Source organism: Herpailurus yagouaroundi, unplaced genomic scaffold (assembly GCF_014898765.1).
Source record: "Herpailurus yagouaroundi ecotype Mexico unplaced genomic scaffold, PumYag 100, whole genome shotgun sequence".
NCBI classification, from domain to species: Eukaryota; Metazoa; Chordata; class Mammalia; order Carnivora; family Felidae; genus Herpailurus; species Herpailurus yagouaroundi.
Window position 1 is genome coordinate 90,368,965 of NW_024412391.1, and position 27,232 is coordinate 90,396,196.

The 27,232-nt window shown below is 40.9% G+C and overlaps 1 protein-coding gene across 7 annotated transcripts in view; it reads left to right on the top strand.

Annotated features, from left to right (window-relative positions):
• The window catches only part of HECW1 (HECT, C2 and WW domain containing E3 ubiquitin protein ligase 1), a 424,961-nt gene extending 398,182 nt beyond the window's left edge, over positions 1-26,779 (top strand). For all 7 annotated transcript variants that reach the window (XM_040473037.1, XM_040473031.1, XM_040473035.1 and 4 more), the window contains 6 exons: positions 4,268-4,366; positions 4,916-5,045; positions 10,044-10,190; positions 11,548-11,662; positions 13,601-13,799; positions 22,855-26,779. In XM_040473037.1, coding sequence (XP_040328971.1) covers positions 4,268-4,366; positions 4,916-5,045; positions 10,044-10,190; positions 11,548-11,662; positions 13,601-13,799; positions 22,855-22,966 — 802 coding nt within the window. In that variant the 3' untranslated portion in view covers positions 22,967-26,779. The remainder of the gene's footprint in view (positions 1-4,267; positions 4,367-4,915; positions 5,046-10,043; positions 10,191-11,547; positions 11,663-13,600; positions 13,800-22,854) is intronic.
• The last annotated feature ends 453 nt before the right edge of the window (positions 26,780-27,232 follow it).

Below are 27,232 nucleotides of genomic sequence, written 5' to 3' on the forward strand. Positions count from 1 at the left end.
TTAAGCATCGGACTTCAGCTCAGGTCATGATCTCACAGTTCATGAGTTCGAGCTCTATGCTGACAGCTTAGAGCCTGGGGCATGCTTCAGATTCTGTGACTCCCTCCCTCTTCCTCTCCCTGACTCACTGTCTGTCTCTCTTTTTCTCTTAATAAATAAATAATCATTAAAAAAAAAGAACACTTTAAAATAAAAAAATAAAATAAATTATGTGCATAATTTCTTCAATTATTAATACAGAAGTAAAGAGACATAATTTCTTTCCATTTCATAATTCCTACACATTTGTAACAACACATACACTCTCCCAACAAGTAATTGTTCAAGCTAAATGAGGTAAATAAAGGAAGTGCGGGATCACTAGAAGATGTTTTCTCATAAATGAAATTAAGCACCATGGCAATTCATCAACTGGTAAAGGCGGCTTTCCATTCCAATCTATGCTTTTTAAGCTATTGTATTGGCTTTGAATTGTACAGTTGTATTGTGCTTTACACAAACTCATTCTAGATCACAGTTCATCACTCTGGAATATATCTTACTATATGTATTTTGGTCTGGCCATGAGCCATCTTGTCTGTGTTTATGCAAAGCCAAACCACATTATCATAGATTGCTTGCACAGCTACAAAAAAATATCTAGAGCTTACTAGTGGCCTGCATCAGCCTATACTGTGAAACCAGTATAATTTGGTCTTTAGAAATTCCGTCTTATGGTCTACTCCTTTCAAAGCAAACAAACAACTGTCTATTGGTGGTCTGCATTGCAAGTCTGCTGTGCTAGAAACCATGCCATCTGCCACACTCCATCTGGTCACAGCCCTTTGTTGAGAGGTAGGCAGTGGTGATCTTTGCTGCACAGTGCTGAGCAAGACACCAAACCCTGAGATATCCTCCCCAGACCTTGCTTTCCTGATCACTTACAATTGATCCAAGGTGAGCATCCAACCTGAGTTGCAACAAGCAAGAAATCATGCTGGAAATTTGGACCTAGGACAAAGAGACTCAAGTTGCTCTTGAACTCCAGGATGAAAACCATGAGAAGCGTTGATGGCAAGAGAGAAGAAGGGAGCAGATGTGCACAGAGACGAGCCAAAGGGAAAAGGTGGATGCAGAAGGGAGAAGTCACTTGAGTCCCTCATTTTTCTGATGCCCAACTGCATTCCTGACCCTGGATTCTGTGAGACACCACTAGGGACTTATAAAGAATTTCCCCTTGGCTTAAGCTAGTTGAAGTTTACTTAAACTGAAATATTTCTAATTACCACAAGTTGGTGTTGGAAGCCCACATAAAATAAGACAATGATATCATTTAAAGAGTGCAGTTTTCCAGAAGAGGAAATGGAAATCAGGTAGTTAAGTCCTTGCACGAGGTCACATACCAGGCATATTGTAAAGGGTGGTGGTAACCAGCATCCTTCTGTGTTTTTACTGTTAAATAGTGTGCTGAGATAGATGTTCCTCATTATGGCAGGGAAGGATTCTTCTCATCCTGGTTACTACAAAGATTTTTTTCCTCAGAGATTGATGGCAGATACTAACAACTAACTTTTCAGCTTCTAACAACAACCAAAATGCCATATGACTTTTGTCTTTTGACATCATAATTTATTCTAATAATAGAATACCTAATATTACACTGTCCTCAGGTTCCTAAAATCAAATATCTTTAATCACTTTGCATTGTTCTGGGAATGGATTGGTAGGTTCTGGTGTTTTATTTATGATTTTTTAATGTATGAGTGAGATGTCTTTAGTTTTCTTTCTTTTGCTCTTTTCCAGATTCAAGTTATGGTGATGTAACTCATAATGATGAACTGAGTTTTCTATACTTTTCTGATATCTGAACTATTTATATAGCAAGGGAGTTTTCTATCTGTGGAGGGTTTGAAAGACTATGTCTTTAAATACATGGGTATATATATCCATTCCCAGCATCAATTTTGTAGAAGTCCTTTTTCCTTATAATTTTCTAGTTCACACTGTCATTATTGGTCTATTTAAGTTTTCTACTTCTTCTTGAATAGATTTGAATAATTTTATATTTTGTTAGAAAATTCACAATTCATTGAAATATTCCATTTTTTCAACATTGAGTTGAAACTTGGATTTTTGTGTAATATTTTTATCTACTCCATATCTGTGGGTACTTACTCCCTGCTGAGATTAAAATATTTCTTTAGTAGGCCCTTTGGGGCCACCTCCAAATGAGGAGGGTACTTAGCCAGGCACCTGTATTGATCTTTGCTGTCTTTCTGCTTTGGGTGTCCTTGGTCATCTCCATCTGGATGGTCACCAACCCCACCATCATGCTAGAATTATCAGCTGTAATGCTTAGAGTACAGTTAGAATGGGTAAGCATATTTTGGAATAGAAGTAAACAGGATTGTGGTAACCATGTTTGGGACTGATTGGGCAGGGCAGGAGAGAGCACTGAGGGATGAAGCACTGGTGGGGCACCCTGGCCGCAAGGACTCAAGGACTCTAAGATGTCTAATTATCCTATGAACTTCTCCATCCACGGTGCAGCCCATAACGCCTTCACTGAGCTTCCCTTCACCTCTAGTCTCTTTGGAGTCAATAATATTTCTATGTTAATATTTCCATGTTGTTTCCTGCAAATACAATTGACCACCTGAAATATGCCAATTTGTTTTTTTTCTTTGTTTTTTGGGTTTTTAAAAAAAATTTTTTTAATGTTTTTATTTTTGAGAGAGAGAAAGAGAGACGAAGTGTGAGCAGGGAAGGGGAAAGATAGAGAAGGAAACACAGAATTAGAAGCAGGCTCCAGGCTCTGAGCTGTCAGCACAGAGCCCGACGTGGGCCTCGAACTCAGGAGCTGTGAGATTATCATCTAAGCCAAAGTTCGTCCCTTAACCAACTAAGCCACCCAGGAGCCCCAGAAATATTGCCAATTTGAAGTGTTATTTGTAATTATGCTTATTCTATGGGATCAGATGATCTATTAATTTAAACAATTTTTATAGTAAAGAGTAGGAAATCTTCTGAGCCTGAAAAGAACTTCATGAAAGGTAGTAAAGATGGGTTAATTGGAAATTCCAACTAAGACCATCTGAAAAATCACAATTAAGTTCACACTTAGGTGAAAAATCTACTTAGATGGAAAGAGACCAGGGAGACCCCTGTTATATGGACATAGGAGCCAGAGATGGGCAAGGCCCACACAGTGAGGAAACCAGGGTGTTAGACCAAGCAGATAAGAATCTGGTTGTGGAGCAGGGTCACAATGGGACCAAGGGAGCCTCAGCACTCAGCCAAGCAGGTTATTAGCAAAACTTCCAGGATATTAGAAAAAATCCCAGGATTTGCCCCAACAAGGATTTAAATCGGTAAAGGCCCTTACATCTGGAGGTAGCTAGATCTACAGGACCAATTCTTCCAGCAGAGACCTGTTCTTTGTTTGCATGTGGCTGGCAGTATTTAATAGCAATGTCGGCTCAGCTTATTGCTTATCACAATGTGATTCAATGTAACTCTTCCCACTGACTGTAAGCACAACTGCCATATGGGACTCATACTCAAATTCTCCACCTCTCGGGGCGCCTGGGTGGCGCAGTCGGTTAAGCGTCCGACTTCAGCCAGGTCATGATCTCGCGGTCCGTGAGTTCAAGCCCCGCGTCAGGCTCTGGGCTGATGGCTCAGAGCCTGGAGCCTGTTTCCGATTCTGTGTCTCCCTCTCTCTCTGCCCCTCCCCCGTTCATGCTCTGTCTCTCTCTGTCCCAAAAATAAAAAATAAAAAATAAAAAAAACGTTGAAAAAAAAAATTCTCCACCTCTTGGCAGGTATCAGGTGCACATTTGACGTTCAGGTGGTATCTCTGGAATATCTGAACAGATAAGGATGGACAATCCAAAAAAATTTTCTGTGTCTTGGGTTCAGGTCCTCCTCAGGTTCAATGTGGACTGTTTATCTAGGTTCCAGACTTCCCCTTTACAGTGCATTTCTTCTCTTGGGTCCTTATACCATCAGTTCTGAGGAGAGAATTCCAGCCTAACGACTCTATTCTGGTACTTGGGGGAAAGGAGGGTTCCTTTAGCACATACCAAGCACATAGGCATTGTTTATGGTAAAGAGTAAGGAGAAGAAGGAGAATGGGTACCTCCCTTGTGTCATTAATTGGCAAATTCCTTAAACAACTTACAATGAGTATTATCAAGAAATACATCAAACACAAATACAAACTGAAACTTTTAACAGTGTAAATTTCTACCTGGCCTTAAATTGCTCTGCCTTGTCTGTGTTCCAGGTTCAGGTTTAGTGGTCGGATCCTAGGCCTGGCTTTGATCCATCAGTACCTTCTTGATGCCTTCTTCACAAGGCCCTTCTATAAGGCACTCCTGAGACTGTAAGTGTATTGCAGGCCATGGTCCGCAGCCCTGCCTATGGGACAACAGTCGCTGACCTCCCTGGCACCACTGACCCTTTGTCCCTGTTTTGCCCTAACCATTCCTGTTTGTTCACTTTCCTGAATGCTTAGATATCACATAAACCTTTTAGTACAATAAAAAGGCATTTGGAGTTTTTATGTAAGCATAGGAGTAGACAATTATAACATCATATAAAGGATATGAATCAATTTATATAAATAATTACAGTAACATTACAAACTTTGCATTACACTACTAAGTAGAATTGATCTAAAACTTAGTTGTTTTTAAATGTTTTAAAAAAAAACTTTTATCCAATTGCCATCAAGAGTTCCTGAGTCAGTAACTATCCCATGTTTATTACTGTCATTCGCAAAAACAAAAAAAAAAGCATTGAATGAATGGAAAGATTCATCAATGTATTCAAAAGTATCAAATTGTTAGACTCAGTGTATATTGTTTTAGCCAGGTCTGGGCAGCCGTTTGTTTAACAATCTGTTTACCTTTCACCCTTGGGATGCATCCAGGCCCTGTGATTTAAGTGATCTGGAATATCTGGATGAGGAATTTCACCAGAGTTTGCAATGGATGAAGGACAACAACATCACAGATATCCTAGACCTCACTTTCACTGTTAACGAAGAAGTTTTTGGACAGGTTTGTGAGATGTGGTGCTTGGAAAAGACCATTTGTTTTTTTATTGTGGAAGATTCACATAACACAAAATTTACCACCTTAACCATTTTTATGTCTACATTTCAAACTTGTGAAGTATATTCACACTGCTGTATAATCTCTAGTACTTGTTCATTTGGCAAAACTGAAGCTATAGCCATTAAACAATTATTCCTCATTTTTCCTTCTCCCCAATCCCTTGAAACCACCATTCTACTTTCTCTTACCGTGGATGTGGCTGCTCTAGATATCTCACATAAATGGAGTCATAGAGTATATGTCTTCATGTGACTGGCTTATTTCACTTAATACAATGTCCTCCAGGTTTATCCACATTACAGCATGTGACAGGATTTCCTTACTTTTTAGGGCCGGATAATATTCTGCTATATGTATATACCATATTTTATTTACCCATTTATCTGTTGATGGACCCTTGGGTTGCTTCCACATTTTGGCCATTGTAAATAATGCTGCTGTGAACATAGGTATACATTTACCTGTTCAAGTTCTTGCTTTCAGTTCTTTTGGATAGATACTGACGAGTGGGATTGCTGGATCGTAAAGTAATGGGATTTTTTTTTTTTAATCTAGAAAACAAAGAATCTCATCCATTTAAAATACAATTCTTTGAGGACTACTTCCTTGTCTTCTTTCTTTTCCTTGTTATGACATGGATCTGCTTTAGAGAGTTTTTTGAAAATCAAATGTGATAATGGATCAGAAAACATTTTTTGAAGTGTGAAATACACTTGTAAGGTATTTCTGTTATCTGCGCAACTACAAAAATACTTTTTTTATCACTAGCATCTAGATGTTTGCTCCTCCAAACTGCATGTATCTCAATACTGTTAATAAGATAAAGCTTTGCATTTTTTTTTTTAAATTTTAACGTTTATTTATGTTTGAGACAGAGAGAGACAGAGCATGAACAGGGGAGGGGCAGAGAGAGAGGGAGACACAGAATCTGAAACAGGCTCCAGGCTCTGAGCGGTCAGCACAGAGCCCGATGCGGGGCTCGAACTCACTGACCGTGAGATCATGACCTGAGCCGAAGTCGGATGCTTAACCGACCGAGCCACCCAGGCGCCCCAAAGCTTTGCATTTTTATTCCCACCAGTATATATACCTTTGAATCTTCTGGGTTACAGTTTTATCAGGTTAACCATAGCCTGAGTCACTTACAAGAGATTTCAAAAGCCTCTGACACATAATAATTTGAAATGGGTTGTTGTGAGAATTGAGTTGATAGGCTCTATAAGTATCTTGATGAATGTGAACAGTGTGCTGAATCTGTGTGAGAGGTACCCACTGACCTCTGCAGCACCATACCATAATCATAAATTTTGGACAGGTCAGCATTCTGTTGAATTTCCTTTGTGTAAAGGACACTCAGGTATTCTGAATAATACCCTCTTCCATATTTGAGAAAAAAATTATTTCTCCTTATAACTATAAAGGGTACACGTAAATATGTTCAAGAATATATGATTCATTGGGCACCTGGTTGGCTCAGTCAGTGGAGTATGCAACACTGGATCTCAGGCTTGTAAATCCAAGCATCACTTTGGGTGTAGAGATTACTTAAAAAATAAAATCTTAAAAAAAAAAAGAATATACAATTCACATGACTGTCCTACCTTGTACTAGATGAAAGTATAAAATACACCGTTCCCTGTGTGTGACTTCTTTTAGTTCATTCTTTATATCTGTCCTGTAGTAGAAGGTAAATTTATAAAACAAACTCAATCATTTAGAAAGTTTTATTAAGACAAATGGGTAGTCATCTTAAAGTTTAAGTTACACTCCTAACCTAACTCATTACACCAAAATTAATTCCACCTGGATCAGAAAGCGAACTGTTAAAAATAAATAAATAAGAAGACGAAAATGCCAAGATTTTTATTTTTAATCTTCCAGTAAGGAATGCTCCTGTAGATATGACCCAACTTTCAAAGTCATAAAAGCAGAGATTGACATAGCAAACTAAAATTATTGTTTTAATTCTATGTGGCCACGATACAACATAAGCAAAGTAAACATGGCATAATATCGAATACGCTGTAATGTATTACACAGACAAAAGCCTATTCTTTTTTTTTTATATGAAATTTATTGTCAAATTGGTTTCCATACAACACCCAGTGAAAAGCCTATTCTTTCAACATTGGAAGAGATCCCACAGATCAATAAGAAATGACCAACAACACAATAGAAAATTAGCAAAAAATAAATGGTTCCCAGAAACGGAAATATGAGGAAATACTCGATCTCATTCACAAGTTGTAAAAATGTAAATTAAAGCATAGTGAAATGCCATTTTCTCTTATGAGAGTCAGAAAGTTTAACGGTATTCTGTTTTGGAGATGGTGTAGAGAACAAGCACGCTGTATGGGAGTGTAGATAGAAGTTTGGTTCACTATGAAGGGCACCTTTGGGATAGCTACCCTCATTCTAAATGGACCTACCCACACCCCCACCAGGTGTTGTATGTAAGTGGTGAATCACTGAATTCTACACTTGAAACTAATATTACACTGTATGTTAACCAACTGGAATTTAAAAAAAAATTTTTTTTACATTTATTTATTTTTTGAGAGACAGAGAGAGACAGAGCACAAGTTGGGGAGGGGCAGAGAGAGAAGGAGACACAGAATCCGAAGCAGGCTCCAGGCTCCCAGCTGTCAGCTCAGAGCCCGATGCAGGCTCAAACTCACAAACCATGAGATCATGACCAGAGCCAAAATCAGACGCTTAACCGACTGAGCCACCCAGGTGCCCCTAACTGGAATTTAAATAAAAATTAAAATAATTAAACTAAGAAAAATAAGAAAATAAATGCACCTGCCCTTGACTCAGCACCCATGTCTAGAAATGTGTCCTGCTAATATATTTATTCACACCTAATTCAAATGAGTAATGTATCAAGATCTTCACTGCAGCATTGTTGATACTTGAAAAAGATCTGAAACAATATAAATGTCCAGCAACGGAGCATTGGTTAAATAAATTATGATACATCCACACAACAGAATAGTGAGCTAGTGGGATGTGTGGTTAAAAAATGCAAGACATCCCAGCCCATCAACTTACATGTAAATCATAAACAATAAATAGGGTATTATAACAAAAATAGAATAAGTCAATTCTAAATTGGTATAAAACAATTCTTACATTTTTAAGTGAAAAGTATGGTGATGAACAGTGTATATAATATGCTACTGTTTGTGAGCAAAAAGAGATGATATATACATATTCTCTGATAAATACATAGAATCTTCCTGGAAGAGAAGGGCAATTTTTCTCCAGGTGGGGAGATTGTATGGCTGGGAGATGAAATGAGAAAGAAGCTTGCTTTTCATTTATGGCCTTTTATACAACTTGAATGTTATTCCATGGATGCATATTACCTACTTAAAAAAATGAGGTAAACCACAAACAACTGAATATATAAAATTAGAAGGAAAAAATAATATCTAAAAAACAAAGAGCCATCCTTCACGGGTATGTGGCATAGGAACAACTCAGAAAAGTTTAAGATGTTCCCAAAGAGGATGTGCCATAGGTCTAGAATAACTCACATCTCTGTAAATGGGTGTCTCGTTCCTCTTCAAATGAGGTCACTAAGAACTATGACTTGGGTTTTAGGAAACCGAGTTATAGCCCTTCTTTTGGCAAGTTATGAGACACTGCGGAGCAGACAGATAGATGCAGGTGAAAGACATGATGGGCGTTTCCTGGGTGTGTTAGTTAGGATTAGAGTCAGCTGCCATGGCCCAGCTGAAACTAACAGTTTATTCTTCCCTCACAGAAAAGTGTAGAGGCAGGCAACCCAAGGCTGCAACACCTACCAAGGGCATCTGAGCTTATGGCCCAGATGCTAATAGTTCCCGAACCATCATGTTCCTGCCTGAGGCATCAGGACAAAGGAGCAACAACCCCTCCCTTTCAGGGGGTTCCTGAAAGTGCCATACAACATTCCCGCTTACAGAGTATTGGCCAGAATTTAGTTACAGGGCACACCCAGCTGCAAATGAGGTTAGGAAATAAAGTCTTTTACTGGGCAGCTAAAAATCAGAGGTTCCAAGGAATGTGGAGAATTAGTGGCAACTAGGATGTTATAATCGGCCAGTATTTTGTGATTAGCACTAATCACCTAAGTGCTGGAGAAAAAAAATAACTGTCAGACTTTTGTGGACTATTTGTTCAGGTAGCTGTGTCAATGAGTGCAAATATACATATCTATGTTTATTAAGCCAATGACTAAGTAGAGGTATGCCTTACATGTCTTATAGCTTTGAGACATGAGTGAGCCCCTTAAGTGAATTTAAGATGACCCCCTCCAAACACCAAAGCTTTCTGATAAAAAAAATGTCTAATATGTTACCCACCCTCTTGCCTTTCAAAAGACAGAACACAGATAGTAACTTTTCTCAGTGACTCGTTTGTCCTAACAAACAAGTGTCACCACGTTAAGTGGCATTGTCATTCTGTTTCCTTTCTCAGTCTGGCATTCTTCAGCCACTATTACACTGGGATGTAAAAACCATCTTCTCATTATCTGCTATTTTTCTGCCAATGATCTGCTTCAGGTGGGGAGGCTGGTGGCTGTTGAGAATTTGATCTAATTGGGATTTGGGGAAATTGAATGTGTGATTATGGTATAAGGACACCCTGGTCCATCTGTTCCCCTGGGACAACCAGGAGCACTTTTCTTTTATTTCCATTATGCCTCTTGAGTTAAAGAAACATGTTTCCTCTTTATAAAACAAAAACTGCAGTAAGGTGCATCAGTATCATCTTAGAACACGCAGAGCTTTTTTTAGTAGCTTCCAGGAAATGAACAAGAACTAAGAAGGCAATAATGCGGAAGCCACGTTGAAGACTTTTTGTAAATAGTTCATCCTCCTAGAATTGATGTGAGTCACTGCACGATCCACTGAGTTGACAAGCATCACAGTCTCTCTGTTTCCCCACAAGGTAACGGAAAGGGAGTTGAAATCTGGAGGAGCCAACACGCAGGTGACGGAGAAGAACAAGAAGGAGTACATCGAGAGGATGGTGAAGTGGCGGGTGGAGCGCGGTGTGGTGCAGCAGACCGAGGCCCTGGTGCGGGGCTTCTATGAGGTGAGGAGGGTGGCTTGTGGGGAAAACAGAAAAGAACCAAGGCGGGCAAAGGGCTCAGCTCCCGTCACCAGAGGGCAAAGAGGACACCCTTGGGGTAGGTGAAGAAGGTGTCAGAGTTCTCTGGGAAACCAAACTCTTACGGTAGGTGAAAAATGCTCTCACAAAGATATTGTTGTGGCCCCAGTGTGCCAGATAGGAAAACTTTTGTTATCTCCTGTCAAGAGCTGTGTGTGTGTGTTTCCTTTCATTCGGTGAAATAAAAATAAATGAAGCAAAGGCATTCGAGGGCATTGTCCGCTCTTGGTAGATTTCTCTTTTGTTGTAGTGTCACTCGGTGCCACGTAATCCGTACTGAGGTGGTAAATCAAGAGGACAGGGACAGCTTCCAGCTTCCTATGCTCCAAACATTGACATCCTTAAACTTTTGCAATTAAGAAACAAGACACTGTAAATGTTTTCTCAAGGCTCGAGTCTTGGAAAGTTTTCTTTCCCTGCCATGATGGACAACAAAATGGCTCACTGGCTTGTCCATCTCTACTTTGATTAGAGGAGGTACCGACTGACCTCAGGTGTTCAGTTGTATCTGACACATTTGGCAATAAGGTATAAAGTCAGAGCTTAGCGCCCTCACAAAGGAGGTCTTCCCTCTTTAGAGGGAGGAAGGAAGAGAGGGGAGAAAGGAAGGAAAATACAGTTGTTTTAAGATAGAATGCCCATTCCTAGGAAACAAGTCATAGTTTTATGTGGAAGAGAGGATACCTTTTAAGTGAAGTGATAATACTAACATCAAGTCACTTCACAGTGTTTAGATTTTTGCCTTTAAAATGCAAGGATACTTGGAACTTAAATGTGACTAGAGAAAGTCAAGTCAGGTTTGCCCATAACATCATTCTGAGAGGGAGTATCAGAGGGAGTGAAAACCCTGGGACCTTTTTTGAGTTCACAGCTCGTGAATGGGTTGTGTTTCAAAATGTGTAAGTCACGATTTTGAACTTAAACACGATAGTACATTTTTAAAAAAAGTTGTAGGGCAGCCTGGGTGGCTCAGTCGGTTAAGCAACCGACTTTGGCTCACGTCATCTCTGTGTGTGGGTTTAAGCCCCACATCAGGCTCTATGCGGACAGCTGGGAGCCCGGAGCCTGCTTCAGATTCTGTGTCTCCCTCTCGCTCTCTGCCCCTCCCCCACTCTCTCTCTCTCTCTGTCTCTCTCAAAAATAAATAAATGGTAAAAAAATTGTTTTAAACAAAATAAAAGTTGTAAATGATGATCAGTTTCCCAGCTTAACCCACAGAAGTAATAATAAGTGAACAAAACCTTTCAGTGTGGTTGTACCTGAAGCCTAGTCTGTATTTCAGGTGGTAGACTCGAGGCTTGTCTCTGTGTTCGACGCCAGGGAGCTGGAGCTGGTGATAGCGGGCACGGCGGAAATCGACCTGAATGACTGGCGGAATAACACAGAGTACCGGGGAGGTGAGACGCAGGGCCCAGCACAGACACAGGGCACCACTTTTTAAAACATGTTATATTGAAGTGAAATTGACAGATCGTAACATTAACTATTTTAAAGTGAACAGTGCGGTGGTATTTGGTACATTCACAATGTTGTGCAACCATCACCTCTCGCTGGTTCCAAAACATTGCCCTCACCCCGAAAGGAAACCCCGGACTCATTCGGCAGTTGCTTCCCGTATCTGAGAGCCGTCACTCTGCGTTCTGTCTCTGTAGATTTAGGTCCTATCCTGGATATTTCGTACAGAGTCATACAATATGTGGTCTTTAGGATCTGGTTTCTTTCATTAGGCATTCTCCTTCAAGGTGTGTTTCGCTGCTTCATTCCTTTTTGTGGTTGAATAATATTCCTTTTATATTTATATTCCATGTATAGTTATAAATATAAGATAATATGCCATGTTATAGCTATATATATGATATATATTTCAGAACTTCTTAAAGGGTGAATAAAATTTGGCCTTACTTCGATATGGCCTTCAACGCAGAGTAGGTTCTCCTAACAAGCCTTCCAGTGACTTCCATCCTGAATGTTCCTTCAGGTGATCCCCATTACTGTAATCTCTGGCCTAACTGCATGTAGATGCATGACCGAGATGGCCACCCAGAGAGCAGCTCCTGAGCTAGGTTACATGCTGGCAAGGAAGCGTCTCCGCTCCAGCTGGAACTGCAATCCTCTTCCCCTCCGTCTCAGTTCGCCACAACCTGGTTCTGTTGTCTCTCCAAACCCTAAACTTCTCCTAACTATTGGCCTTCACGCTGCCAAACTAGTCTTCTTGAGACATTTTCACCAAGCCATTTCCTTATCCACAAAACAAACTCCGTATTACTTTTGAAAGTGTTTTGTTTTTAAGGCTCAAAACCATTTCTTTGTGTAAAATATGACAGAGAAACCTCAGTCTGAGCCATAGACAGAAAGCTGGGCCCGCCATCTCAGCCTCCCTCATCTCCCCAGTGTACTCAGCCATGAGAAGCCTGTGTGGGACCGCTGGGCACTTCTTGGCATGGCAGGGGAAAACCAAGGAGTCGAGTCCCAGTGTCTCTACTTGGCTGCTACAGCCCTCTATGGCCCTCAGCCAGTTTCCCTCAGACCCCTCTCTGCACTAGTCAGCTTGCAATTCCCTGCATATTTCTTCCTCATTCTTGTTCTCCGTTTCTCCTGTTCTCCACTCCCACAAAGCCTTCCTGCACTCACGTACACCTCACTTCCCTCTTTCTACCCCGGCTGACGTACATCTCTCCCATCTTGGAGTGCCTCTTGCATTTGCAGGGGTGGTGAATCATTTACCTGAATCAGGTGACCCAAGCTTGCTCTCCCAACTGTACAGTGACAGCGGCTCAATACCTCTTCCATGGGCCCAAATGGCCTGAGAGCAGCTGTTCCAGGAGTACTAATCACTAATGGCCACTGGAGATTCCAGCATCTTCTGTTCTCTACGCTTGTCGTTTACCTTCCGTCCTTCTTAAGTCCTAGACTGTCCCACGGTATACAGTTACCAAGAGCTAAGACCTCAGAACAGAGGAAAAAAAGTGAAATATTATGTTCATAGAGTGTTTTGTCTCTTAGTGTCCCAAGGATCTCTAGCCACTCCTTGTCTCATTTATATGAGGCAGGATGATGACTAGTGTGGTCCCAATTGTTTACATAGAAAGCAGACATCTCTGAGGACACCCCTCAGAGCATAAAATCTTTTAATAAAATGGCTACTTTCTAAATCTGCTTTTGTTATAAAATTTGACCTAGCTACACAGATGGTCTTAGACTTGTGTGAAGGCCGTCAGAGAAATCGGCAGGCCAGCAGCAGCTAGTCGGTCCCCATTGCACCTGCTGCGTGTTTCGCCTCTCTCCCTTCCTCCTCCTCTCTGCACATCCTCCCTTCCTCCTTCTGCCCCATTCAGGTTATCATGACGGGCATCTTGTGATCCGCTGGTTCTGGGCCGCCGTGGAGCGCTTCAATAATGAGCAGAGACTGAGATTACTTCAGTTCGTCACGGGAACGTCAAGCGTGCCCTACGAAGGCTTCGCAGCCCTTCGAGGAAGCAATGGGCTTCGGCGTTTCTGCATAGAGAAGTGGGGGAAGATTACGTCTCTCCCCAGGTACGGGCTCCTGCCAGCCTTCAGGAAACCCACCAAGTATACTTTGTTATTAAGTTTGGATGATGATCCTTTAGGATAGAATTCCCTGCCACCTACAGTTTGTTACGAGTTACTGATGAAAGGTGCCAATGAAGAGTCTCTGGGATGTGAATTTAGACCGTATTCTTAGTTATTTTTGGACTATTGATGGTGTTTGGGCAATAATGTCATGGTCCGTGTGTGAGTTGTGGGAAGCTTTCCAATCTGTACATAGCCCAGTTTAATTTAAGGAGGAATGTCTCACCTGGTGAGGGTGGGAGGAGAGGCTGGAAGCCCAAAATAACCCTTCCAAAGCCGTATCTGTACTCCTCCAGCATGTCACTTGATACTCTGTAGGATAGTTATGCATGTACGTGTCACATTTTTCCTACTATGTTTTCCTAATGTTTATTTATTCTTGAGAGAGAGAGAGACAGAGAGACAGAGAGCAAGTGGGGGAGGACAGAGAGAGAGACATGGAATCGGAAGCAGGCTGCAGGCTCCAAGCTGTCAGCACAGAGCTCAGCATGGGGCTCAAACCCACGAACCGCAAGATCATGACCTGAGCTGAAGTCAGACACTTAACCAACTGAGCCACCCAGGTGCCCCTATCCTACTGTGTTTTAAACCATGTGAGGACAAGACTATATGTATCTCAGGCCTCTAGAGAGACTTCTATATAGCAAGCTGTCAAGGAGATTATTGTGGGATAAATGCAAAAAAGGAGACACTAAAGATCCCAGCAGTTTAACAGATGAATTTCCTACACTGTGAGTTTTAATCCCTACACTTCCTGGCTCCTTCATAATCCACTCTGGGCAGCCTTTTCCTGCCCTGAAATAAAGAGCACTAAAGACATGCTCCTGTATAGGTACTACAGTAATAAGTCCTACTCAACAACAACAAAAAAGATTGATCCATATTACTTTCTTCTATGATACTTTCTAATTATAAAAGGAGATTCACATTTCATTCAGCTCTATTTCCACATGACTTCCCAGATACCATTGCTAAATCCCAATGGAAGGATTTACTGAACTATGATTTGCATCCAGATCTCCCACACCTTCTAATGTCCTGAAGACAAGTCACCTGATGCCAGTGAGCATCAGGAGGCCCAGGAAACAGAGCTCATGCCCAGCTGGTTAATAACAGTCAAAAGCCTTGGCACAATTTTCAGCCCTGGCTTCACCCACTTGCTCAGCAGCCCCTCGGTGCTCATTTGCATGGTTCTGCTGATGGCTGAACCTACTGAATTAAATCTGGCAAGAAAATAATGCTAAAAAGGCAAGATTCCCATCTGTCTAGTTTAATGATAGATTTGAAAGACAAGGTTATTTGGAAACATTCTGTTCTTATTTTGGAGAATGTGTTGAGTCACCATTTGATGATAGCCTCCGCCCCAAGGAGGGACTAAGATACAACCACCTACCTTCCCAGAGGAGCTTATAGTCTAGGAAAGAGGGCAGCCCAGTAGTAATAAATTACAACACAAGGTGGAATCCAAGGGGCACTGAGAAGGGAAGATAAAAACAAGGTGCTATCAGGATGTAGAACACAGACCTAATAATCCCAGCTGAGCTGGTAGGAGGAGATGCCACAAAGAAGCTGGTATTTAGGTGAGCATTGAGGGCCAAGGAATGGGTGGAGGGGAACTCTAGGCTGAAGCAGCAGCTTGAGCAAGGCCTGGGGGTGGGAGGTGGCCAGCATGTGTTCAGGAAGGAGTGCTGGGCCAGCATGGAGGACAGAATGTCCTAAGTGATACTCATAAGGGATAAGGTTGAGAGAGATAGTTTGGTGAATCACAGAGAGAAGCCCCTGCTGAGAAGTCTCAGTTTTGTTCTTTAGGAAATGGAAACCAATTTGACAATAAATTTCATATATAAATAAAAAAAAAAAAGGAAATGGAAATAGGAATTGCTTTTGTCATTTGGGGATCACAGATTGAGTCTACGTATTTGCTTTGAGCAGCTTTGAATTGTGCATTAATTCTATTCACCTACACAAACAGCTTATGAGGTAGATGTTGGGCTTATCGTCAGGCTCTTCACATCGGGGCCAAGGCATCCCTAAAAAGTCTGCTATTCCACAAACCCCAGAGAGGATTCTTTGGGGAGGCAGGGACTTCACCCTGGACCAGGAGGACCCCAAGAAGCAAAGGCTGAGATGCTCCTGGGAGGACGGTGAAAATGACCCCCTGGATAGTAACCCCTAACTAGTCTTCCTTGTGCATTTTCTGAAGATCCAAGAACCTAAAAACTGTCACCAATGTGTGAAGAGAAAGAAGTAACTTCTGACTTCTAAGAATGGTAGTTTGGAAAGACCTGGCCAGGTGACATGGCAGGTGGCAGGAGGCCCTGAGGTGGGCGGGAGCAACATCTGCAATGAGTTGGGGCGGGGAAGGGCCCAGAGGCTGGCAGGAGTGTCAAGCAGACACAGGATGACCCAGGACTTCCCAGAGAATGTGAGCTCAATGCACACTGCCCACACTGGGAGGAGAGGTGGTCTGGAGCTGCTTTGTCTGCAGGTCTCCCCTCTACAGACAACTGGCTGCCCAGATGAGAATGCCAAATACTGATGCAACCAAACCTGAATCATAGCCCAGGCTAAATAAAACCTTTACATCAATCCAAGCCCTTGCCTCCCCAAAACTATAGGAGGGTTAGGAAAGAGGACTTTGAGAATAATGGTTTCTAGGATGTAATTTTACAGTGCCTGATAAACTTCAGTATAAGACAGGTGGGACAGTCACTAAGGTTGAGGTCAAGGAGCTAGCATGTTAGGGCATTGAACAGGTCATCCATGTGGACTCAGAAGCTACACAGTCTGTTGAGAATGTGTTGAGAATGGGAAGGATTTAAGCAAAGTAATAGAGATTTTAATAAATGTAATTATAGCTGGAAGGTCAGAAGGTATGGAAGGTATATCTAGGGCACTGATTTGCAAACTTTTTAATCATAGGCCACAGAAAGAAATACCTTTTACGTACGTCACAACCCAGTACATGTGTATCTACTTCTGTGTGTGTGTGTGTGTGTGTGTGTGTGCATGTCTGTCTGTCTGAAATACAAGTTCCTCAAAACAACACTTCACCCTGGGGCACCTGAGTGGCTCAGTCGGTCAAGTGTCCGACTATGGCTCAGGTCATGATTTCATTGTTCATGAGTTGAAGCCCCACATCAGGTTCTGTGCTGACAGCTCAGAGCCTGAAGCCTGCTTCAGATTCTGTGTCTCCCTCTCTCTCTGCCTTCCTCTGCTCATTCTGTGTCTCTCCCTCTCTTTTAAAAATATATAATAAACATTTAAAAAATTAAGAAAAAAAAATACCCTTATTACCTGCAGGTAGTACACTCTTCTAATCTATCCTATTTGATTGAAATAAAATGCCAAATAAAACCTGTAATTATAGAAAAAATCTAAATGGCACAAGATTCAGAGAAATAGAATTTTTTAAACATTTGTTTCCCTTTTATTTTTATTTATTTATTTATTTATTTTAATTGAAGTATAGTTGCTACAAGATGTTATATTAGTTCCAGGTGTACAACATAGTGCTTGGATAAGTCTGTTGGTTATGCTGTGCTCACCATGAGTGTCACTACCATCTGTCACTATACAATGCTATGACAGTGCCATTAACTATGTTCCCTGGGTTGTGCCTTTTATTCTTGTGACCTATTCATTCTGTGACTGGAACTCTGTACCTCCCACTCTCCTTCACCTATTTTGCCCAACCTCCCTCCCCACCCCACCCCCAGCAACCATCAGTTTGTTCTCTGTATTTATGAGTCTGTTTCTGCTTTTTGTTTGTTTGCTTTGTTTTGTTTTTAACATTACACATATAAGTGAAGTCATTTGGTATTTCTCTTTCTCTGTCTGATCTGTTTCACTTAGCATAATACCTTCAAGGTCCATCCATGTTGTCACAAACGGCAAGATCTCATCCTTTGTTATAGCTGAGTAAAAGGAACAGAAATTTTTTATCAAAGACTCAAAAGTAATGATCTAGAATTGGTAGTGGAGAGTGAGCAAAGTGCTCATTCACATCAAAGAATGTGGCAGGATGACCATTGACCATCTCTACTCATGGGGACTGAGACAGGATAATAAGACTTGTAGGCCACGTCCAGAAAGGGAGAGTGGAAGAGTTTCCTTACTGTACAACAAGGACTGGGGAGGGAACAGAGGAGAGACTCCAAAGAAAGAAAAGCGTGGAAGCTAGTCTGAATAGACACATCACAAGGCAGCATGGCGATGGAATAAAGGAGAGGAGGGGAACTTAAGGGTTTACATTTGGAGTGGGAACCAGGGATTCCAGAACTATGAGTCATGGGCAGATTGGCCTAAAAGTTGCAAACAGAATTCTAACAACATGCTCCACTGCAGATGTAAACTGAGCCCAAGCCCAGGTGGAGGGGAAGGCCTGGTTGAGGTAGATATTGACTTACTCTATAGGGATGGCTCTCAAGAGGGATGGGAGAGATGACTTTGCCCCCCAGGGAACATTTGGCAATGTCTGGAGACAGTTTTGGTTGTTGGGGAGGGGCTAGTGGCATCTAGTGTAGAGGCTAAGGATGCTGCTAAACACCTGCGATGCACAAGACAGCCCCTCATAATGGAGAATTATCAAGTTTAAAATGTCAGTCGTGCCAAGGTGAAAAACCCTGCTCTGTAGGCTATAAGGCTAAAAAGGAGGCTTGAGGGAGCCATTGGGAGTTTGGAAGGGAAACTGACAGCCACTGAGAAGCCATAGAGAAGGCAAGAGGAGAGAGATGTTCAAGAAGAAAAGATATCAAAGGCTTTTAAAAAGCTTGAGGAGGTGTGGGCAGAGAATGGGCCTCTGGATTTGGGGATCAAGAGGTTCAAGTTGAAAAAGAATAGGTTTAGTAGTGCTGAGAGTGAGAACCATCTGTTATTCTCTCTCTCTCTCTCTTTTTGAGGTCATAAATGGGGGAGGGATAGCGAGAGGGGGACAGAGGATCCAAAGCTGACTCTGTGCTGAAAGGCTGACAGACTGACAGCAGTGAGCCTGATGCAGGACCTGAACTCATAAATCATGAGACCGTGACTTGAGCCAAAGTTGGACACTCAACCGACTGAACCACTCAGGCACCCCTGAGAGTAAGAACCATATGTACAGGGAGGCTATGGTTGGACAGTAGAAGAAAGTGACATGAAGGGGAGACAGGACTTCTAAAATTGGCCTCACAACTAGCTGAACAACCAGCAGCAGAGAGCTGCTTTGTTTGCTTTTAGTAGTGTTATTTGCTTTTGGCCAGCCTTAAAGTGGTCTCTTCTGGGGAGGAGCATGCTATCATTGGTTACCATTTTAATCAACAACTTGGAAAAAATCAAGGAGACACTGTAGATGTTACAAAGTATAAGGGCAAATAATACAGTGATTGGCACAATCTAAATCCTGAATTATCTCAAAATGCTGGAACCCTAGATTAACAACAACAGAGTGAAAATTGACCTGGCATGATTGAAAAGATTCATGTGGAGTTCCAAAATATCAGTTGCACAAATGGGAGATCAGGGTGGGTGATTCATTTACCAGTGGTTTATATGAAAGAGGCTTTTGAGTACCCACAGGTGTGACACAGTTCCAGAAATTATAACTGCAGTTGTGGTTGCATTATTAAGAGAATCTTATGTTTAAATGATGATTCACATGGGTATGCAAGCTGGTGCAGCCACTCTGGAAAACAGTAGGGAGGTTCCTCAAAAAACTAAAAATAGAACTACCCTACGACCGAGCAATTGCACTACCAGGCATTTATCCAAGGGATACAGGTGTGCTGTTTTGAAGGGACACATGCACCCCCATGTTTATAGCAGCACTATCAACAATAGCCAAAGTATGGAAAGAGCCCAAATGTCCATCGATGGATGGATGAATGGATAAAGAAGATGTGTTATATATATACAATGGAGTATTACTCGGTAATCAAAAAGAATGAAATCTTGCCATTTGCAACTATGTGGATGGAACTGGAGGGTATTATGCTAAGTGAGCTTAGTCAGTCAGAGAAAGACAAAAATCATAGGACTTCACTCATATGAGGACTTTAAGAGACAAAACAGATGAACATAAGGGAAGGGAAACAAAAATATAAAAACAGGGAGGGGGACAAAACAGAAGAGACTCATAAATATGGAGAACAAACTGAGGGTTGCTGGAGGGATTGTGGGAGGGGGGATGGTCTAAATGGGTAAGGGGCACTAAGGAATATACTCCTGAAATCATTGTTGCACTAAATGCTAACTAATTTGGATGTAAATTTTAAAAAAATAAAAAATTAAATTAAAAAAAATAAAGAAAACCAGAAAAAAAAAAGAAAGGAAAAGTTAATAAATAAATAAATAAATAAATAAGTATTCACAGATTACAAAAGGCATTTATGTGCATTCTGACATTGGTCCTCACTACAACCCCCTGACGTACACAGAGCATATGTTATTGCCCTCATTTTACAAGTGAGAAAACTGAGGCTTAGAAAGATTAACTGACTTTCCCAAGGTGATAAAGCTAGCAAGTGGCTAGGCTGTAATCAGAATAGAGGTCTTCCTACCCCTGGTTTTGTGCTTTCTCTGCCACCTACTGCACACGGGAGCACTGGGCCCAGAGCCTAGGGAGGGAATGAGCAGGTGTTCTATGCTGTCAGAACCATGCCTGGAGAACTGCAAGCATTTAAGAATACTGAATCAAGGGCACCTGGGTGGTTCAGTGGGTTAAGCGTCTGACTTCACCTCAGATCATGATCTCATGGTTCGTGGGTTCGAGCCCCACATTGGGCTCTGCACTGAATGGCTCAGAGGCTGGAGCCTGCTTCAGATTCTGTCTCACCCTTTCTCTCTGCCCCTCCCCTGCTCGTGCTCTGTCTCTCTCTCTGTCTCTCTCTCAAAAATAAATAAACATTAAAAAAAAGAAGAAGAATGCTGAATGAAACCATGATTTGATTGTGTTCATTCATTCTCAATTACAAACTACAGTCTACTTAAGAGAATTAACCAAAGCTGGTGATAAATGCAGTAAAAGCAACTTGAAGAAACTGGGTAGCCATGCTAGGTCTTGAAGAGGTGCCATTTGCTAATGCTTTCAGATTATTCCCAGAAATTATCTTCTACACAATTCATTTGGTTCCAGCTATTTTGCAAATATGGTATTTTTGACATAACATTTCCACTCATGAGTGCCAGTTAAAATGGCCAGAGGAAGAAAACCAAGGCAATGATGGCTGCTCATACCTTGCTCCTAACTAGTTCAGCTAGTTTCAGAAGCATACTTGGGATTTTCCCACCCTACTTAACTTGGTTAGCCAGAAACCAGAGCATGTCTTTGTTTTAATCTTTCTAAACATAGAGAAGGGTCGATGTAATTGTCATCCTACATTGAGTGCTCTTCGACTTTTACTCAAATGAGTTTAGGTAAGATATTTTAATTATTTTCTTGTGAGGTCAACAGAGGCCTGTTTGAATCTTCAATCATAATCTGAGACTCTGCTAATCTTGGTCTATTTTTATGCTTCTTCCCAGGTAAATCCTTAAGACCTAAGGCTAGATACACTCCTATCCTGTGCCCACCCTTGGAGCTTGTGGGGGCACAAGGAGTTCGGGGGTTAGTTTTCCAAGAACAATGAGGGAGCTATGGCCAGGAGAAGGAGGAATGGATGCTTAGAGGCAAAAACATCAGCATCCTCCCACTATTCTTCCCGTGCAGGAGAACCCACCTTCCCTCTTCCCTCTTCCCTCTTCCCTCTTCCCTCTTCCCTCTTCCCACCTCCCCATCACCCAAATAATCTCTCTCATACCCTGAGCACTGCATCAGCCTGGTCAGGAACTCTGAAAACAAAGGTATAAACAATACACAACTTCCCTAGGGATCTTGTAATTAAAAGAAGAATTCAGTATCCCAAGTGAAATTCAAATGAAGGGGAATGGTCTCTTTGCTTAGAGTTTTGTTTAGTCTTATTGTGTATATGTTTGTTTTGTGATGTTTTATCTTCTTCTCTTTTATTATTTTATTTTAGTTTAGTTTAGATTAGTTTAGTTTAGTTTATTTCGTTCCATTTTCATGTGCCCTTCTTCTGTGCTGGTTGGCTTCTCAAGACACCATTGCAACACACCTTTTAGGAAGCAAAAGACATTAAATTGACCTTGAGCTGCACCCATCCACCTTTCTCCCTACTTTGGTATAGACCTTGGCCTCAACCAACAATTCCATAAAAACAAAGCACATCTGACAGGAAGAAATTAGGTTATTTGAAGTTCCACGAGGGGAAACTGTTCTGGGCCTCTCAGGCTCACCACTGAGCCCTATGTAGGCAGTACGGGGTCTGGTCCTGGTCCGTGCATTAGTGCAAGGCAGGGAAAGCCATTCATTATCTAGATCAGATACTGGTGTGTGTGGGCCCATAGGATGAATGAAGAAAATGACAAATAAGGCAGAACTCAGGGCACAGGGATGCTCCAGGCAACCAGGGAAGACTATTCCAAAAGCTCAGCTGTTCTTGGAATTGACGCACTCTGATGTCAGGTTAGCTGTGTCCCCCTGAAACAGAAGAGTCACACTGTCTCCAGGGCACACCTGACTTGATAGAGCATTGGATCTCAGAATTTCAGGGCATCCGGTGACATCTCTACATCAATACACATGGTTTACTGTGGCCCAGAAATCAGAGCTAGACAAGGAGACTTGGGAATATGATCCTGTAGTATTAATGACGTTTCTGCCTCCTTCACTGATCACATCCAATTCATATTTCAACTGCAGAATAAAACTGATATTGTCGATTGATGAGTGTGGTTTGCTTGTAAATGTTTCTAGTTATTCTACTCCCTCAACTAATTTATTCATGCCTAGAAGGCCATCGTTCTTAGTTGCAATCTTATATGGTGGTCCAAAACCTGGTTGTGCTCATTTTTTATTCCCTTTTGCTTCATACCTTCAGATTGGTCACAGATACATACAGATACATACAGACCAGTTGTACCTTGAAACAAACACCTTCACCAATCTTTTCTCCCCATTCAGGGCACACACATGCTTCAACCGACTGGATCTTCCACCTTATCCCTCATACTCCATGTTATATGAAAAGCTGCTAACAGCAGTAGAAGAAACCAGCACCTTTGGACTTGAATGAGGAAATGGAAACTCACCTGACATTTTCCTGGCAATCACATCACCCTTTCTGGGATCATCCCCTTGCCCTTTCCCTGAATCAACTCTCCTTTGATTTTGGTATTCCATGATTTTTATTTTCAAACCAAATCAGGATTGACAAAAGCTGTGCATGAAGAACTGCCTTCTTCTGAGATCCTACCTTCAGGCTTATCTCCTCTACTCTCAATGAACTGCTAGCCTGTATGCAATATTAAACAACAGCTGTCTCAAGGTCTGTGTGTATCTCCACATACCTCCATTACTAACAATGAAATATGAATGCAAGTTATGCTACACTTGACCAAATGGTAATAAAAGTTTACTTCCATTTATATAATTTTAGGGAAATTTGAGCATTAAGCATTCCGAGCTTTTTTATGCCCATGTCTTCTGAGCAGAGCCACCATTTTTTATAATTTCTAACGAGCAACTCCAGGTCTAGGAGTCAATCAACATTTTCTTTTGCTCCCACTCTACTTTTCCCTGTGCACACTATCCATCCAGAAACAGCAGTGACAAAGCTGCAGTTTTTATACATTCAACTCATGATTCATATGTGGCATCAGTCCCATTAGCTGGAACGAGCCTAGGCATATGGTGCAAATATTACACTTTCCAACAAAAAACAAAAGCAAGAAAAACGCCTCCTGCTGATGCAATGTGGTGCATCTCAATGGTTGTGGGGATTGTGGCTCAACCCGAGTTTAGAGAAGTCTAGGAGGGGTGCACCCCTCATGAGCACTTACCACACAAGAAGCAGAAAACTTGTGCACACGAAGGAGATCTCATTATGTAGCATAAAGGACGAGGCTTCTCCCCACATTGTGTTGTGTGGAATGTGATGGTGCAAAGAGGAGAGAGGGAAGAAGGCCATGTTAGGTTGGTTTGAATACCTGAGTTCTGTACTGTTTTGTTCTGTTTTGCTTTGTTCGGTCTAGCTACAGTCTCCTTCACAAAGGAAAAAAATGTATAGATAATCTCATGACTTTGTTAAAGCCAGGTAATTATTGCTTGGCAAACAAACTTTGTTTTAACTTTGATACTGTTTTTTCCATGCTCTTTTCTTTTTTTTCTTTTCTTTATGATGGTGTTCAAATTCCTTCACATCTGATTGTCCCATGGGGACCACACTAAACAAGAAGCTGCAGAGAGTGATGGTGCTTGTTCGGGGTCAAGGGCAATATAATACTCCTTCTTCATCCATAGCAATCCTCCTGGAGCAGACACCTAACACCCCCAGAGGCACATTGATTTGTCAGTATAGAGATCCAGTTTCTTTTAGCACTCAGTAAAGAGGTATCTCAGAAAACTTAGTGTTTTCAAGAAAACAGTTGCAGGCTCCAAAGACAGCCTAACCTCTTGATTCCATTTGGAATAAGTGCAAACATAATGGTGAATCTCTATTTTTCTAAACTTGTTATCCATGTTGTCTGAAATATGTCGTGAGTGAAAGTGTTTTTCTTCACTGGGAAAAGAAGAGCTAAAGGGGCCTCACTGTTGAAACGTCACATCGTTTGTTTCCAATATACTAAACAAGGGATAAATGTGAGACATTTAAGACAAAGTCAGTTTCACAGGAAGCCATGCCTCCTGCTCCTTGTATGGGTTTGTGTACAGGCAGCACATTGTATTTCCTGCCCTCCAAAATGAAACTTCTTTTAGTAGGAATTATTTATAATGTCCAGCACACCTTGCTGCTGTGTATCTATTGTCAATCAGGAAGTAATACATTCAGAAATGTAGCTTCTATTATTGTCTGAAAGAGTATTTGCCAAGGTAAGATGGAATGTGCAAGTTACATAATATAAATTTGAGGGATCTGTAAAATTCAGTACATATTTCAGTGTCTGAAAAGTTATGAATTCCATTGAAGCTGTTATTTATAAAATCAGAGCATAAGAATAATACAAATCATTTCACCATTTTAACTCTTTGAACATCATATCTAGTATAGGGAGCATCTTTCATTTTTAGAACTTGGTGTTATACATGTGTAAACACTCATTAATTCAAGCACTCCATTCTCTTTTTAGTATTTCTCTTATTTGTTAGGCATTGGCAAGGGAGGAAGATGTTCAAAAGATGGAACCTGCTCGTGAGGAGCTTTACATTTACACAAACATCTAATTAACATATTAATTAGATTACTTGATGTCTATTCCACCCATACACAGAAGGAACAAGGTATCCTAGAAAATATATAGAGATAGATATCTCGGGCATAAATGGATTTTCAACTAACTTTTCCTTCTTCCTGTTCCTCCTCCCTCCTGCCCTGGTGCCATGGCTCTAAATGTGTCCCCCAAAGCATTCATTACAAGATCAGTATTTGATAAAAGTATAAAATTCCAAAAAGAAATACTGATGTCAAAGTCAGCTGAAAGGAAGCAAATCTTGCTTGACAGGGTCCCAGATTGTACGACAGTCTTGCACAGAATCGTAAAAAAAGGGAAGGGGAGAACAAACGGACAGTTGTTATGGAATGATTCTATGATTTCCCCATGTCCCAAGTCATGTTTCTTTAGTTATTATTCCCTAACATATGAAGCTGGAATACATGAAAATTATGTATAATTTTTCATTACATGTATAATTATGCTATTAATTCCATCAGCTGGAGGTGTAAACCTCCCCCAATCATGTGACTCAATGGGCAAGGCAGATCTGTTTGTTACCACTTCTAATTTTTTTTTTTTACTAAAAGTATGAATTTTCTCCATGGAGACATTTTATATTAATCACTTATAAACCACAATTCTCCTAAAACAAAACGTTTTAGAGTTAGTTTGGTAAGAGTGTATTACCCTTAACTAGAGGATAAACAAGAACAATAAGCAAGAGAAAATTTATCTTTCAAGTAGAAAAATGCTTTTAAAATGCTATGAAGTGTCACAATAATTTTATGGATATGACATTTTATTCTATCACATGAAAATGATACTCCTAAAATTAGAAATTGCCTCTTCAGGGTGGGAGTTCTCTGTAACTTCCTATGTAGAGAGAAGTTGGCAGTGGTTGTGAGAACTTTTCCTTCCCATCACCGCTGTAGCACAGTTTCTTGCGGGCCATGAGAAAATTAAGAAAAAGAGATCTGGGATTCTTTGGCAGGCTTCTAAATCTTTTTCTCTTTTAATCCATGACCACATGTCCCTTCATGGTAAGTATATTTGTGTGGCAAGTCAATAAGCCAGACTTTCCAGAACAGTTTTAATGTTACATCTATGGCATTGTCAGTCCATGTGTCAAACTGTGTGTCCAAAATTTGGGTTAAAAAAATTTCTCAGTTGCCACAAATGATTTCCCAGTCAAGACGAAACACTTTCAAATGAAAGTAGTTAGAACTTTACATAACAAATGTGGTGCTTTATTATTATTATTATTATTATTATTATTATGTACTTCAGTGTTCATTATTAAATCTACTGCAATACTATATCATAAAAATCTGGGATGGATGTTCTAGCCATCATGAGGTCCAAAAGAGAAAGTGTTATTTTCCTGTTAGTGACATGTAGTCCCTTTGTTCTAGTAGAAAAAAAAAGGTGCCTAGAGGTAGTATATAGAGTAAATATTGTTCCATTAGCCTACTTCCTGCAGCTTCCAATTTATCTAAGGAAATGTCTATAACAATTTTGTTAAAAGTCTTTGTTCTAGTCAATAGCAGGAGAAGTCCACATTACTGGGCTGATTTTGCTTACATCAGCAAGAGAAATGTCACGTGATACTCAGGCAGAGCTTTCTCTTCCATCATACCACCTTCAAGGAATGTCAATAAACTCACTTTGGTATGGCATTGTGTGTGTTCCTTCTTCCAAACAAAAGCCAAGATAATGCATAACAATTTGTATTATGCCTATGTTCTCATTGGATATAAGCAATAAAACAACATGGAAGGCTACCAGCGCTATGAAGAACAATCCCTGGAAAAATTATTTATCAAAAAAGCATAGTCTGTGTTCAAAAACCCATGAATAAAGGAACGGCTTTTGTAACAAGTTCCTTGTGTAAGCCTATTAGAACTGCACACAAGCCACGTGGGCTTCCTTTGTGAGTGTCCTTTATGTTGAACCACGCATACACACTGGCTTATTGAATTACTACATGTTGAGATGCTTCTCAAAGACTTCAGGACACAGCCTAATACCAAGTGTGACTCTAGGAAAAGGTTTAGCACCAGGCAAAAATGTTGTGTCCAATGACACATATCATTACTCCCAATATTGAGGTGGTATTACTTCCTTTCCAA